The sequence below is a fragment of the Cucurbita pepo genome, chromosome 15 (genome assembly GCF_057944985.1).
Source record: "Cucurbita pepo subsp. pepo isolate OVF chromosome 15, ASM5794498v1, whole genome shotgun sequence".
Taxonomy (NCBI): domain Eukaryota; kingdom Viridiplantae; phylum Streptophyta; class Magnoliopsida; order Cucurbitales; family Cucurbitaceae; genus Cucurbita; species Cucurbita pepo.
Window position 1 is genome coordinate 2,441,504 of NC_141812.1, and position 15,038 is coordinate 2,456,541.

At 36.2% G+C, this 15,038-nt stretch overlaps 2 protein-coding genes across 4 annotated transcripts; one reads left to right on the forward strand and one right to left on the reverse strand.

Moving 5' to 3' along the window:
- Positions 1–252: 252 nt before the first annotated feature.
- Positions 253–3,431, forward strand: LOC111776321 (isoflavone reductase homolog). Its single transcript, XM_023655746.2, has 4 exons — positions 253–611; positions 1,413–1,653; positions 2,092–2,295; positions 3,047–3,431. Exons 1-4 carry the CDS (start codon positions 291–293, stop codon positions 3,208–3,210), a joined length of 930 nt encoding a protein of 309 aa, XP_023511514.2. The 5' UTR covers positions 253–290; the 3' UTR covers positions 3,211–3,431.
- Positions 3,432–4,008: 577 nt separating this feature from the next.
- LOC111776474 (Homeodomain-like superfamily protein) lies at positions 4,009–8,707 on the reverse strand. 3 transcript variants are annotated; one of them, XM_023655921.2, is made up of 8 exons: positions 8,375–8,706; positions 8,063–8,261; positions 6,752–6,828; positions 6,596–6,659; positions 6,220–6,259; positions 5,621–5,690; positions 5,132–5,532; positions 4,009–4,306 (listed from the first exon to the last, which is right to left on the reverse strand). In XM_023655921.2, exons 2-8 carry the CDS (start codon positions 8,187–8,189, stop codon positions 4,303–4,305), a joined length of 783 nt encoding a protein of 260 aa, XP_023511689.2. In that variant the 5' UTR covers positions 8,190–8,261; positions 8,375–8,706; the 3' UTR covers positions 4,009–4,302. The 3 variants fall into 3 exon arrangements, with proteins under 3 accessions (XP_023511689.2, XP_023511690.1, XP_023511688.2); XM_023655920.2 differs by lacking the exon at positions 4,009–4,306 and having other exon boundaries at positions 5,128–5,532; positions 8,063–8,707; XM_023655922.2 differs by lacking the exons at positions 6,596–6,659; positions 6,752–6,828 and having other exon boundaries at positions 8,063–8,707.
- Between the last annotated feature and the right edge of the window lie 6,331 nt (positions 8,708–15,038).

Genomic DNA, 15,038 nt, shown 5'->3' on the forward strand with positions numbered 1-15,038 from the left:
TTCCGTTAAAGCTTTCCCTCAAGATTTTTAAAACGTATCTATTAAGAAGAGGTTTTCACACCCTATAAACAATGTTCCGTTCTCCTCTCCATCGGATGTGGGATCTTACAATCATATTATTTACGACCCTAATTAGATATTGACGGAAAGCTTTGTAGACCTAACATTACTCTTAAAGGAATGAGAGTGGTTGGAGAAAAGTTAGCAATTTAGAATTGCAAGCGAAGCAAGAGAGAGTTTGAAGGCTATAAAGGGAGAAGGTGAGTTTGATTGGAAGAGGTAAAGGAAAGATGAAGGTTCTTGTGGTGGGTGGGACTGGTTATTTGGGGAAGAGGATTGTAAAGGCCAGCCTTTTGGAGGGGCACCAGACGTATGTGGTTCAACGGCCTGAGATTGGTCTCGACATTGAGAAGCTTCAGCTCCTGCTCTCCTTTAAGAGACAGGGGGCGGTTCTCGTGCCCGCCTCTTTCTCGGACTTTCACAGCCTTGTCGACGCGGTGAAGCGTGTCGACGTCGTGATATCGGCCATGTCTGGCGTCCATTTCAGGTCACATAACCTTCTCCTCCAACTCAAGCTTGTTGAAGCCATTCAAGTTGCTGGCAATGTCAAGGTTTTCTTTCTTACCCTCTTCCACTTTCCTATTCATATTCATATTTAGGATTGAAATTTACGTGTAGGACACTGAGCAGTGTACCAACGAGGACACTGGCCCCCAAGGGAGTGGATTGTGAGATCCCATATCAATTAGAGAGGGGAATGAAGCATTCTTATAAGAGTGTGGAAACCTCTCTTTAGTAGACCTAGACACGTTTTAAAACCGTGAGGCTCATAGTGATACGTAATGGACCAAACCGGACAATATCTACTGGCGGCTGACTTAGGCTGTTACAAATGATATCAGAGTCAGACACTAGGCAAGATACCAGCGAGGATGCTGGGACCCCAAGGGGTGGATTGTGAGATCCCACATCGGTTGGAGAGGGGAACGAATCATTCCTTATAAGGGTGTAGAAACCTCAACCTAGTAGATGACACGTTTTAAAATCGTGAGGCTAACGATGATACGTAATGGACCAAAGCATACAATATCTGTTTGCAGTGGGCTTGAGCTGTTAGAGTTGAACTTTGATCCTACTCTTAAAAAGATTAAAAATATTTAAAGTTTGTAATCGAAAAATATTTCTTACTGAACACTAGTCACGCTCTTTTTTTAATTCAAATTTAACAAACATATCAAGTATTAAACACATTTTTTACGATTGATAAACGAAATAGACACAAACTTTATACTTCATAAACTAAACTCTTAACCTACAATAAAATTTCTCGAGACTCAATTCACTTTATCTTTTAGGTTGATCAGTGATTTAATATAAACGAACAGACTAATTTATCGAAATTCTTGATACAGAGATTCTTACCATCAGAGTACGGAATAGACCCAGCAAGAATGAGAGATGCACTCGAACCCGGAAGAGAAACATTTGATCAAAAAATGATGATAAGAAAAGCAATAGAAGAAGCCAACATTCCTTTCACCTACGTCTCAGCCAATTGCTTTGCCGGTTACTTTGCCGGTAGCCTGTCTCAAATGCACACTCTTGTTCCTCCAACACATCAAGTTACCCTTTATGGAGATGGCAACGTTAAAGGTAACCCACCACCAATTATTCTTAATATAAACTCGAACGCTTCTCTTTTTATTTTTCAATGCTAGGTGTCGATGAGGTCGGTAGTCAAACTTTTAACGTTTTGGTCAATGATATATTGTTAAAGAATAATGTTGTTTAAATATAGAGATGTTCATTTAATTCACGAGTCCCATCGTATATGGAGTGAAAAATCTCCGTTTAAATAGAGAATGGGAAGGGAATAGAAAGAGATTTCTCTCTATTAGCTAAACGGGTATTTCACGTTGCCCTTCCCACCCTGCCCACCCCAAGCCCTGCAAATTCCAAGGGGAGGATCTCGATTTCGATCTCCGTGAAAATAAGTGAGAAATTTTATAAGAATGGGGATTGATCCCGTCCCCACTCTATTCTGTAGACATCTTAATTGAAATATAAATAATTTTATGACAAAATTTACAGCGGTATACGTGGACGAAGATGACATTGCAACGTACATCGTGAAGGCAGCAACAGATCCTCGAACTATGAACAAAACAGTGTATATTAGGCCTCCACACAACATTCTCTCCCAAAGAGAACTGATTCAGAAATGGGAAGCACTTTCTGGAAAAGTATTAGAAAAGAACAGTGTTTCTGCTCAAGATTTTCTTACGAGGATGAAAGGTAAAGTTTTATAATATATATAACACTCAAATTTTATATATAATGAAAATGTGATGTCCACCTCGGTTGGAAAGGAGAACAAAACACCCTTTGTAAGGGGTGTGGAAACCTTTCCCTAACATAGTTGTTTTAAAAATCTTGAGAGAAAGTCTAAAAATGACAATATCTGTTAGCGGTGGGCCTAACCTGTTACAAATGGTATCAGAACCAGACACCAGGCGATTGCCAGTGAGGAGGCTGTTCCCCGAAGAGGGTAGACACGATGCGGTGTGCTAGTAAGGATGTTGGGCCCCAAAGGGGGGTGAATTATTATGTCCCTCATCTGTTGGAGAGGAGAGCGAAACATCCTTTATAAGGGTGTGGAAACCTCTCCCAGTAAGGATGTTAGGCCCTGAAAGGGGGTGGATTGTGATATCCCACATCGGTTGGAGAGGAGAGTGAAACACCCTTTATAAGGGTGTGAAAACCTCCCGAAGGGGGGTGGATTGTGATGTCCCACATCGGTTGGGGAGGAGAGCGAAACACCATTTATAAGGGTGTGAAAACCTCTCCCTAGCAGACACGTTTTAAAAACCTTGATTCAGGAGGTGGATTGTGATGTCCCACATCGGTTGGGGAGGAGAGCAAAACACCATTTATAAGGGTGTAAAAACCTCTCCCTAGCAGACACGTTTTAAAAACCTTGAGAGAAAGTCTTAACGGTGGACCTGTATTCAAAAATAAAAAATAAAAAAGTATAATATTGATGCAGATCTGGACATAGCACAGCAGGCTGGAGTGGGACATTTCTATCACATATTCTTTGAAGGTTGTTTGACAAATTTTGAAATAGGAGAAGGAGAAGAAGAAGCTTCAAAGCTTTATCCAGAAGTGAACTACACTCGCATGGATGACTATCTCAAGATCTTCTTATGAGCACTTTAATGATTATCAACTTTATATGCAAAATGAAAATACTGTTAAATTTCTACTCTTTTTTCTTTTTAGTTTCCTTGTCGTGCCAAAAATATTTGGATTTGGATCCAATCCGTTACTTCATGACTTACTTCTCGATGAATGATATACTACCTACTATGTCAATCGGTTGGTAGGCATGTTCAATAAATAATATGTGTTCCCAAAGAGCAATTCCTTTAGCTATGGCCTACTAGAGATTCCACATCGATTTGGGAGGAAAACGAAAAAATTTTTATAAGGGTATGAAAACTTCTTCCTAGCAAACGCGTTTAAGACCCTTGAGGGGAAGCCCGAAAGGGAAAGCCCAAAGAGGACAATATCTACTAGCGGTAGGCTTGAGCCGTTACATACGGTATCTAGTTGAAATTTCGAATTTGTTGAGTGCACTTATTAAGAAAAATATTTGGATTTGGATTCAATCCATTACTTCATGACATACTTCTCAATGGATGATATACTTACCTACTATACCGATCAGATGGTAGGCAAGTTCAATAAAGAACATGAGTTCCCAAGGAACAATTCCTTTAGCTAAGGCCTATTATTATAGTGTGAGATTCCACGTCGATTGGGGAGGAGAAGGAAAGGGTGTGAAAACCTCCTCCTAGAGGACGCGTTTCAAAATTCTTGAGAGAAAGCCGGAAAGGGAAAGTCCAAATATGACAATATCTGCTAGCGGAAGGTTTGGGCCGTTACATACAGTTTCTAGTCGAAATTTCGAATTCGTCGAGTGAGTTTAATAAGAAAAACTCGACCTTAAAACAAGGATCATTACCAAAACAAATATGTCGATATTTTACAACGAGACAAATGAGGGAAAAAACGTGAACATTATCATACCATACTTTAGTGATGGCCAAGAGTTGCTATGGTTACTTCAACCTTTTCAAATTCTTCATTCATATGAACAAAGGCAAGTGGCATATGCAGAAGAAGAGGTTATGAACTTACCATAGATTCTTCGAACGTTGCTCGACAAACTTCGAAATAGGTGGCGGATAAAACGCTTCAAAAGCTGTATCCTGAAATGATCTACACTGGCATGGTTGATCACCTGAAGATGTTTTCATGAGGACAGCAAATAAAAGGTTGTGAAGTTATCTACCAAGTTAGCATAAACAGTATACATGCAATACAAAGCAAACCAACACAGATGTTAATTTCTTTACCCGTTTTGTTCAGTTTGATTCCCAGTATCTGCACTAAAACTTTACAATGTCAATTTATTTCCTTTTCGTTCTAACTTCGGTTTCGGTTTCCTTTCCATCGACTTTCTTAATGAGATATTTTTCTATTGGGAAAGATTAATATCATGTTTGGAATGATTTTTAATGACTTGTAAAAAAAAGTCGTCATTCCAAATAGGCCCTAATCCCTAAAGCATGTCTAGGATACTAGTATTTGATCCATCTCTTCGTGCTAATCAATTCTAAAGAAAGATTGATTAGATTATCCCCTACTTAAGGTTATAATGAATAATTAGCCGTCTTGATATGAAATATCAAAATACCTAAATCATTTTTCTAAAATTAAATATACAATGTACTCCTACAATTATTGGGTTTGACCCTATTGAACTAGTGATGATATTTTAACATGGACCCAGTCTAATACGCACAGAAGTAATTTCAACTAAGTTGCAACAACCGTAGTATCTTTATCATTTATCTCATTCTAAACTATTTCTTATAAAGTTTAAAACAGAATTGGAGAACTAACATGTTTGTGACAGAAAACAAAACTTCGAATTTCAGGACATGGGGCATGAATATATTGGATGAGATAAATGGAAGTTCTTGCTCCCTCCCAAAAATAATCTACGATTACATGTAATGATGCAAATGTCACTGAAGTATGTATTTTATGGCATGAGTATTACCTCGAACAAGGAAGCACTTTGGCCTCGAGTATTTCGGCCCCATTTGAACTGTAATCATAGCCACCTTTTGAATTCAAATCAAAGTTGATCATATTCCTTTCAACATTAAACTCGTTTGTGTCTTCTTCTCCAGCTTCCACTTTGCACATCTGGATGGGTGAGTCGCCCGTCTTCTTACAAGTATCGTTTACAGTCGTCATGCTTCCTCTCATTTCTTGTTTCTTAATTTTTTCCATTTGATCTGACAAAGCCACGTCAAAGCCTAATAGCTGCATTCCTGTGCTTTCAAGACTACCAAGGTCACTGTTAATGGCAAGTGCCAGACTCTTTTGTGCTTTCTCTAAGATATCTTGCAAGTATTTTCCTTGAGCTTCTATTCTCATTTGTAGTTTATTTTGTACCTGTCTTTACAATAGCCAACAAAGTAAAAAAGCGATCACAAACTCGGGATTGAATTTGTTGTAATTAGAAGAATTAAGCAAGATGTACCTCAAGTTGTTCTAGTATTGTTTTCTGCACATCAACATGTGATTTTAGTGCCTCAGCAATTTTCATCCCTCTGTTTAAGTTAGACCATAAGCTAATATTAAGGTGCATTGAAAAGTTAAATATAAAATGGGATACTATTATGCAATAGATAATCACACTGTCAAGGATGTTTGACTCCTTTTTGTTTTTTTTATCTTAATTCTACCTAGTTGGAGAACTTCCTCTTAGGAACCGTAGACCTCCACAATGGTATGATATTATCCACTTTGAACATAAGCTCTCGTGGTTTTGCTTTTGGTTTCCCCAAAAGGACTCATACCAATGGAAAACTCATGATGATCCCCTTAATTAGCCAACGTGGGACTCCCTCCCAACAATTCTCAATACTTTAACCGACTGAAAAACCCTTACTTAACAAGAAGCTTAGTTTTTCTTACCGATTTAAGTTTAGTGTCAATGATGAGAAAATCAGAAAATCATTATTATGCTAATTTGTATGTTTGCAAAATACCATTGAAGACATTGGAATGACAGTAAAACAGAGAAGGTTAGAACATAAAGAAGAGCATTTTATTTTGATGAGATACAACAAGACAAACCTCTCATCTTCCTCAACTCCAATGAAGTTGCTCAGAGTCCCTGAAAAAGTTAATATTGAGACGTATAAATGAGCTTCCTAGAGTTGAACACCGATATGCAAACAAGAGGAATATACGAATTAAAATCAGATGGTGAATAGTAAAATATGAACGCTCAGAAGAATAACAAGCTAATTGATAAGTAATTTCAGATCCTGAAAAAATATCAAAATAAAAATTACTAGTCGAGTTATTTGGCCTACCCAAGAAAACAAGTACACGAATACTTATAAAATAAACTCGAGAAATTCACACCGTCCTTAGGGAAAATTGGCAAATGCAACCAATGAGAGGTCCTTATGATCCTACATATTGTCCTATGTCTAGATAGACTTACCACTACATTCATTCCTTTGCTCAGACACATTTTGCTTTCGAGTTTGCAGTCCAAGTCTATACTTCTGAGGTTCAGAAAGTTGTGTTAATACTTTATTCCTATCCAATCAGTAACAAGACAAATGAAATACCAAGAAGCAATGATTTCAACATTTACCTGTAAATGACTCTTCAAGTGGTACAAAGTCAAGCCCTTTAAACCCATCAATCTTAACACAGACTTGGGAGTTGCTTCTGAAAAAGACAGTCCCCCTCAAATTAGCTTAAATTAGTATAATTCATTGCTAGAAGAAACTACAGATATTACAAGTTTGAAGTCTGCAATTTACGTAAGGTTATATTTCCTAATTCAACAGCTAAAATCGACAATCAATTTCTCACATCCCATGAATAGATGTGAGTGTCCAGAAAAGTACTTAGGGAATCGGTCACAACTTTTCCCTTTGAACGGTTGAGGATTGTTGGAAGGGAGTCTCACATTAGCTAATTAAGGAGACGACATGGATTTATAAGGAATACATCTCCATTGGCATGAGGCATTTTGGGAAAACCAAAAGCAAAGTCACGAGAGCTTATGGTCAAAGTGTACAATATCATACCATTGGAGAGATTCGTGGTTCCTAACCTGGTATCAAAGTCATGCCCTTAACTTAGCCATGTCAATAGAATCCTCAAGTGTCGAACAAAAAAAATTGCTAGCCTCGAAGGTGTAGTAAAAAAGTGGCTCAAGTGTCGAACAAAGGGTGTACTTTGTTTGAGGGCTCTAAAGACAGGAGTCAAGCCTCGATTATGGGGAGGTTGTTCGAGGGCTACCTAAGCCTCACGATAGACTCTATGTTGTACTTTGTTTGAGGGGAGGATTGTTGGGAGGGAGTCCCGCGTTGGCTAATTAAGGAGATGATCATGGGTTTATAAGTAAGGAATACATCTCCGTTGGCATGAGGCCTTTTGAAAAAACCAAAAGCAAAGTCACGAGAGCTTATACTCGAAGTGAACAATATCATACCATTATGGAGATTCGTGGTTCCTAACACGAACTTCATTCCCAGTAGATTGGGAATTGGAGAAGGGACAAAAGGAAAAGGAACTACCGACTAGCAGTTGACCTTAACATTGCCATTGACAGCATCTAATGAGAATACTGATCTAACAATTAATTATATAATTCATCGCAGGAGCTCAATCAAGAAGAAAATGACTAAATGAATTTAAATTACCCACCAACATAATCTAATCACTACATTTCCCATAACGATAATCAGATATCCATATCCGATACTGTTAGAAGGACTCGCCTAGAAAATCGATTATATCTCAGTCTCAGAAATAGAAGATTACAGAACAAGTTCAACAAATATTTGACTAAAAAAACACGATGCTATTAACGTTCAAGATCATCATTCAAAAGGATACAAGAAATGCTGCAAATACATCAACGAAACTGTAAGAATGATGAACATGAGCTTACTTTCAGGGCCACCGAGTTTGGTGACCGCGTCTACAAAACGGTCGTGAAGATCAGCAGTCCATCTCAGTCTTGGCTTCGTGTCTCTCGTCATCATCACTCCATTCTCATACGGATAGTTCCGCTCCATTCTCGACCGAATAGAAAATTCCACTCATCGAAAATTCATCATTCTTCTTCTTCCTGATTAATAATCCTCGTTCTTCATCCCAACACAGATACATTCAATCCAATCACACTTCAAATTCAAGGCCGACGAATTTAATACAAAAACACCACTCGACTTCAATCGGAAACAAATCCAAAATCAATTACCGGAAGGCTGACAAATGACTCCTCAATCTACAAACAGGAATCTCCAATCCAGTCACGCATTAAACATCAATGACCTCGAGGCTTTGTTTACTGATTATACCCCTCGATCCTCTTCCCAAACACAAAATACTTGCATTAATCCATACAAAGTACACTTCAACTCAAAGATGTTCATCGAATCACATAGCCGAAGAAGAGGAATTCAACACGACAAAACACACTCGATTTCAATCAGAAACAAAGACAGTGCAGGGAATCATCAATGGCGGGGGAGAGAGGAAGCAAATGGAGCGAAGGACGGCGACGAATATGAAGGTATCACTAAATCCAAATAGAAAATTAGAATATACAAAGCGCCGATTCTCTTTTCTTAGCAATGCTCTCCACGGCTACTAGCCGTCCGATTCATCTTCATCTTTAATTGGACGGAGGAGAATGCGGACTTCACGAGGGAGAGACAGGCTCACTATGGAACCAATGTAGAGAATAATTTCCACATGCCACGTGGATGCCAGCGTGGGTTATTCGACCGGCGTACGCGGTTAAAGGAATATTCCTGGAGTCACGTGGCGCGTGGGTATGCTGCACCGCCGAAAAGTAAATTCATTTTTCAATTTTGTAAAGAAAAGGTGCCCGTACTGCCCAAACGGCAAAATGGTCCTTTAATCATTTCTCCGGTCAGCCTGATTGTTCGGGGCGGAACACGACTCTCCACAATAGTATGATATTGTCTACTCTGAACATAAGCTCTCATGGATTTGTTTTAGGCTTACCATAGGTTGAGTCTCCTTTTACGGACTCCACCCACCGAAAAAACCTAATTCAGCTCCAAGTAAGATAGCCAAAGTACAGTTAAGCAATCGACATGATATATTTGCTCACATTCCGGACGAAGTCATAATTTGCAGGAACCAAACGTGAATACCACCGGAAGCCACTGACAGAACACCTGGAAAAGAAAGAGACCCAATCTTGAGTGAAATAAATACCGTTCGATCTTTTTCAAGAGAATCATCACGTAGTATAAATCAACAAAGCCTAAAGAAAGTGATATCTATTTCCCCTTGAAGTTTACCTACTACAGTACCAACAGACCTCGTACCAATGGAAAGAGTATTCCTTAATTACAAACCCCATAAACATTCCCTAAACTAGCCGACGTGGGACTTTCATTCAACACCTCCCCTCGAACAAAGTACGCATTTCCTTAGTTGAGGCTCGATTCCTTTTTCTTTTGGAGTCTTTTGTTTGACATTTAAGAATCCTATTGACATGGCTAAGTTTAGGGCATGACTCTGATATCATGTTAGATGAACGCCCATGAAAATTATGTCTCCGAATCTAGTAGCTCAGCCCCTTTAAGCTCAAACTTGGCCAACGGATCGATATCTAATCTAAATTAAATTTCAATTCGAAGTTATATAAATATTTTTAAATGTGGTATAAGGGTAAGAATGTTTTTTTTTTTTAATTATTTTATAAAAGATTTAAGGGATTTAAGGGTATTTTTTAAATAATTTTAAAAGTTTTAAAGATATTTTTTTTATTGCTAAAAATATCTTTGAACGTTTTTTTAAAATAATTTTTTTAGTTTAAAACTATTATAAAATTTTTTAAAACTTAAGAGATATTTTTTTTAAGACAATATATATAGTTTTTATTAATTTAACGAAGGAACCACCCCTATGGGTTATAGCGGCCCAATTGTAATTGGGCCTGGGCTACGAATTTGGCCCAAATTCGTGAAAAAGCGTGGAAGGGCGCCAACACCAATTTACCAAGCGTAGCTTTCTTTCTCTCTCTGAGAAGTTCCCGTTCGCCATTGAAGTACGACGGCGACGACGACGGCGATTCTCACGTGGTGCGCCAAGTTCCGATCAGTGGCGGCGATGCCGTCTCAAATAGTAATTCCGTTTCTTCCAATCGTAGTATTGTCCACTCTGCTACATCACTATACCAGCGTCTCCGTTCCTCTCCGAATAATTTACGTTCCAGGTCTCGATGATAGGTAATGGACCAAAGCGGACAATATATCCTAGTGATAAGGGACTGTTACAAATAGTATCAGAGTCAAACATCGGGCTCTAATCCTCCAACGAAGGTGGATTGTGAGATCCCACCTCGGTTAGAGAGAGGAACAAAGCATTCTTTATAAGGGTGTGGAAACCTTTCCCTTTTGAGTTCTGAATTGACCAAGGCATGGGCGTTTTTACGGTGAATGGCAGCTTTACAAAGGCGGGCGTACACCGTTAATTGAGCTTTTTATCATTATAATAATATTCTTTAAAATTGCAAATTGCTTACTATAGTTAGAAATTATCCTAAGATTATTAGTATAATCCTTCTCTTGTCCTAGTTTCTGGATTCACAAGCTTCAAGATCGTCATTTAGCTACAACTCTTTATTCCAGATTTAGAATTTAGATCTTTCGAACAAAGTAAGATATAGATCGATTATTTTTTATGAAGTTGATGATCGAGATGATTGTGATTAAAAACAGTGTGATCTTGTGCTAGTTTCTGGATTGGACGAGCTTCAAGATCACCATTCTGCTACTGCTCTTATTCCTCTTTTGGATTTAGAATTCAGATCCTTAGAACAAAGTAAGATATCGATTGATTATTTCTTATGAAGATGATCGAGATGATTGTGATTATATGATGTCCCACATTGGTTGGGGAGGAGAATAAAACACCCTTACTTTATAAGGGTGTGAAAATCTTCCCCTAGCATACACATTTTAAAGTCTTGAGGGGAAGCCCGAAAGGGAAAGCCCAAAGCGGACAATATCTGCTGACGGTGGACCTAGGTCGTTATAATGGTATAAGAGCCAAACACCGGACGATGTGTCAACCCTCTCGTTGTTCCCCAAAGAGGGATAGACACGAACCGGTGTGCCGGTAAGGACGTTGGGCCCCAAAAGGGGTGGATTTGGTAGCAGTCCCACATTAGTTGAGGTGGAGAACAAAACACCCTCTATAATGGAAATATATTTATAGCGTGTATTTTTCTTTAATGGAAATTATTATTATTATTATTATTATTTTCTTTAAACGTCATTAAATAATATTTTATTTTCATTTATAAATTTGATAAAATTAATAATTTTTATTTTATTAAAAGCTCCCAACATTTTTAAATATTTTTTATAGCAATTAATTAGCATTATGCATTATACATGATTCTAAACCAGCCGGCTATTGAGCTAGATTCTTCCTTACTTGAATTGACGATTTTACCCCTACCCAACTACCCCCTTCTTTTGACTTGCTTTTATCCCCTCCTCTTGTGGGGTAATTCCACTTTTTTACCTAGAGATTAAAACGAGTTAAATTAATAAAAAAATAATTATTAATTTAAAAAATACTTTTACATTTTCAAATCTCTCAATAGTATTTTTTAATTTAACCAAAAAAATATTATCGAACGTTCAAAAAAATTTAAATATTTCAAAAGCTAATAGAACTAGAAACGTCATTTGTTTGTAATTTTATAGAGTTATTCGATAGAAAAGTTATACAGAAGCCGATTTTAATTAAATTATTAAATTTAATAAAAAAAATTAATACGCGCGAGTAATTAAGACATTATATCATGAACCAAAATATTAGTGTTTTGAATCTCTAATACCCATATCCGAATATTTAAATTTAAACTTTATAATTAATAAAATAAAATTTATTGGAATATAGTTACTTAAATATTATTTTGAAAATGAGTGGTTAGATTCCCATAAAAAAAAGAATATAAAATAAAATTTGAATGACAAAAGATTCTTCGCACGTGCTATAAAGTAGGGTTCGCACGTGCTATAAAGTGGGGCCACCACCGGTGGTAGTTGGTTCTCGTATATTTAAATATATACGATTGCAACAATAAATATTAAATTATTGCAACAATAAATATTAAATTATTATTTTTATCCATATTTAAATATTACACAAAATTTAAATTTAAATTTAATAAATAAATTAGATTAATTTCTAAAAATTTATTAAATATTTTTAAAAATTTAATAATCAAATAAATATAAACTTATAATTTTTTTCATATTCACATAAAATTAATTATTTTGTGTATATCTTCATCCGTCATCATCGGTGCGCTTGGTGCGCTCCTTTATCAATAAGGATGTTCACATGATAAAAAAGCTAGACCAACTCGAGTGGCCTAATTTTTTATTTGGGTTGGGTCGAATTTTTGGAAACCAACCATTCGGGTTGGTTGAAGGTTCATTTTTGTATTTTTTTTTTTTTTTTTTTTTTGGCTGGATCAACCCGAACAACCTGAAAATAGAGTTATAATTTAATCCTATCTCTAAAATTATTATGAAAATTAAAAATATTTGATGTTTGTAACGAATGTTCGTGATGTGCGGTAACTTCGTGAATATTTGACATTTTTGTTTTATTAAATTTTAATTATTAATGTAACCAGTATTATGAATAAAAAAATGTTTTTTAAATAATTAAAGAAAATTACAAAAATAGAGTTCGTTGGGTTGAATCGTCTATAACCAACGACCCCGTAATATTTGAACACGTGGAAATATTGAAGAATTTAATTTCTTTCGTGATTATCATGCCATCTTGGCCGTTCGTTTCCAAGGAAGTATGATTGGACGGTGGTCGTTGAAGTTCACGTGAATGTGTCAGAAAAATGGAAATCTATTGATTTTTTGCCGTCTGTAATTTTGCATGTGTTTTATGATTCTAAAGGAGCCAGCTATAGAACTGAATATTCCATAAGTGAATTGACAATTCTACCCTTCGCCAACTACCCCTCGCCAACTACCCCCTTCTTTTAACTTCCTTTTATCTCCTCCGTAATTACACTTTTACCCGAGGTTAAAATTTCCTTTAATATTGTTGGAAATGATCGGGATAGCTCAGTTGGTAGAGCAGATGACTGAAAATCCTCGGGTCTCCAATAGAAAAATAGTGGAAAAGTTTATTTAAATATATTGATAAATCCCAATACAATGTAAAAATATTTATTTAATCCACATCATCTTAAACCCGACCAAAAATCAACATTTAAATAGTCATTGAAGGAGGAAGTAGAAAGAGATTTTCTTTCATTGGCTAACTCATGTTATAGCTTGGTGCAGCGGGTCGCCTTTTGAATCGAGATAAAAACATGAGAGCTAGAGTAGATGAGTGTGTAACACCACCCAGGTCGCCTTTTATTTGGTAGGTAACATCCAGTCGTCTTTGTTCAATTTGGATCAAACCTTGATACTGCGATTCAAGAGACGAGACGGGATAAGCTTAATATATATATATATATATATATATATATATAACGAAAAATGAAATTCATAAAAAAAAAAAAAATGTATTGTTTTCTTTTAAAAGAAACTACTAGAAAAATGTCACAGACAGTCTAACACCGGAGTAAAAGTAGGGTACATAAGTCAATCAAGGTAAATATTAATAAAAATAATATTTTAATTTTAAAATTACATTTAAAATTCTAAAACAAAAATAAAAATATTTTAAAAAATGTAGATAACAAAATAAATAAATAATAAAAAATAAAAAAGAATCGTAATTTTACTGTAGTTTAATAATATTTACCTCGACCTTAATTATTACCGTAAGTTTAAAAATTTTAGTTGGCAATTTATTATTTGGTCTGCTTTTAATGCAAAAATTATTTTAAATATTTAATTATTAAATATAAATCAGAATAATTACAAAATATCTTTTATAATCATTTGAAAATATTAATATAAAAATAAATAATACGTACAAAAATCATTAAATCGATGTATTATTTTATTTTATTTTATTTTATTTACTTTAGTGGGCCTAATATTTTCGATAATTGCAATGGCTATTAAAGGAACTAAGTTTATTTTAATGTCTCTTACTCAATGAGTCACTACTTTCAATGCACTCTCTTATTCATTTTAAAACGTGTCCGCTTAGATAGCCTAAACTCACCGCTAGTAGATATTGTCCGCTTTTGTCCGTTACGTATTATCGTCAATCTCACGGTTTTAAAACGTGTCTATTAGAGAGAGGTTTCCAGGTCGGCATAAGAAATGTTTTGTTCCCATTTCGAACATATTTAGGATCTCACTATAATATAATGAAAAAAAAAAATTGGCCTGAAATCTCGTTTCAACACCCTTAGCATGCTCCTCCGTTGCCCATGGACCCCGACTCCCTAACCCATCCATCAACGACGCTCTAGAGGATCTGCACACACAGAGAGCGAGAGAGAAAGAGAGAAAGGAAAGGAAAATACAAACCCTTGTCGGCGAGCGTGAATGGAGAAGAACCAACGTCGAAACCTCCAATTTTTGTCACGAAAAGAATCACCAAGACCTGTACGCTCACAAGGGATAAGTTTCGGTGCTCCACACATGTCGAACACCGTCGAAAAAAGGGGATTGGGAGTCGAGAGCATAAAAACGTTATGTTATGTCTTGTAAGTTGCATAAAAAGCATGATATGATTGACATGAAAACAACAAATAACATGAAATACAACTCCGACATACGCATGAATAAACAATAAGCAAAATGAAGATGACAAGACGAGATGCGACGTTGCATTGAGAGACCTTGACCTCAAACAGAGGCAAGATTGAATATTGATTACTCAATTACAAGAACTTCAAAATTAAACATACTTAGGTTAAAGTAATTCTATGC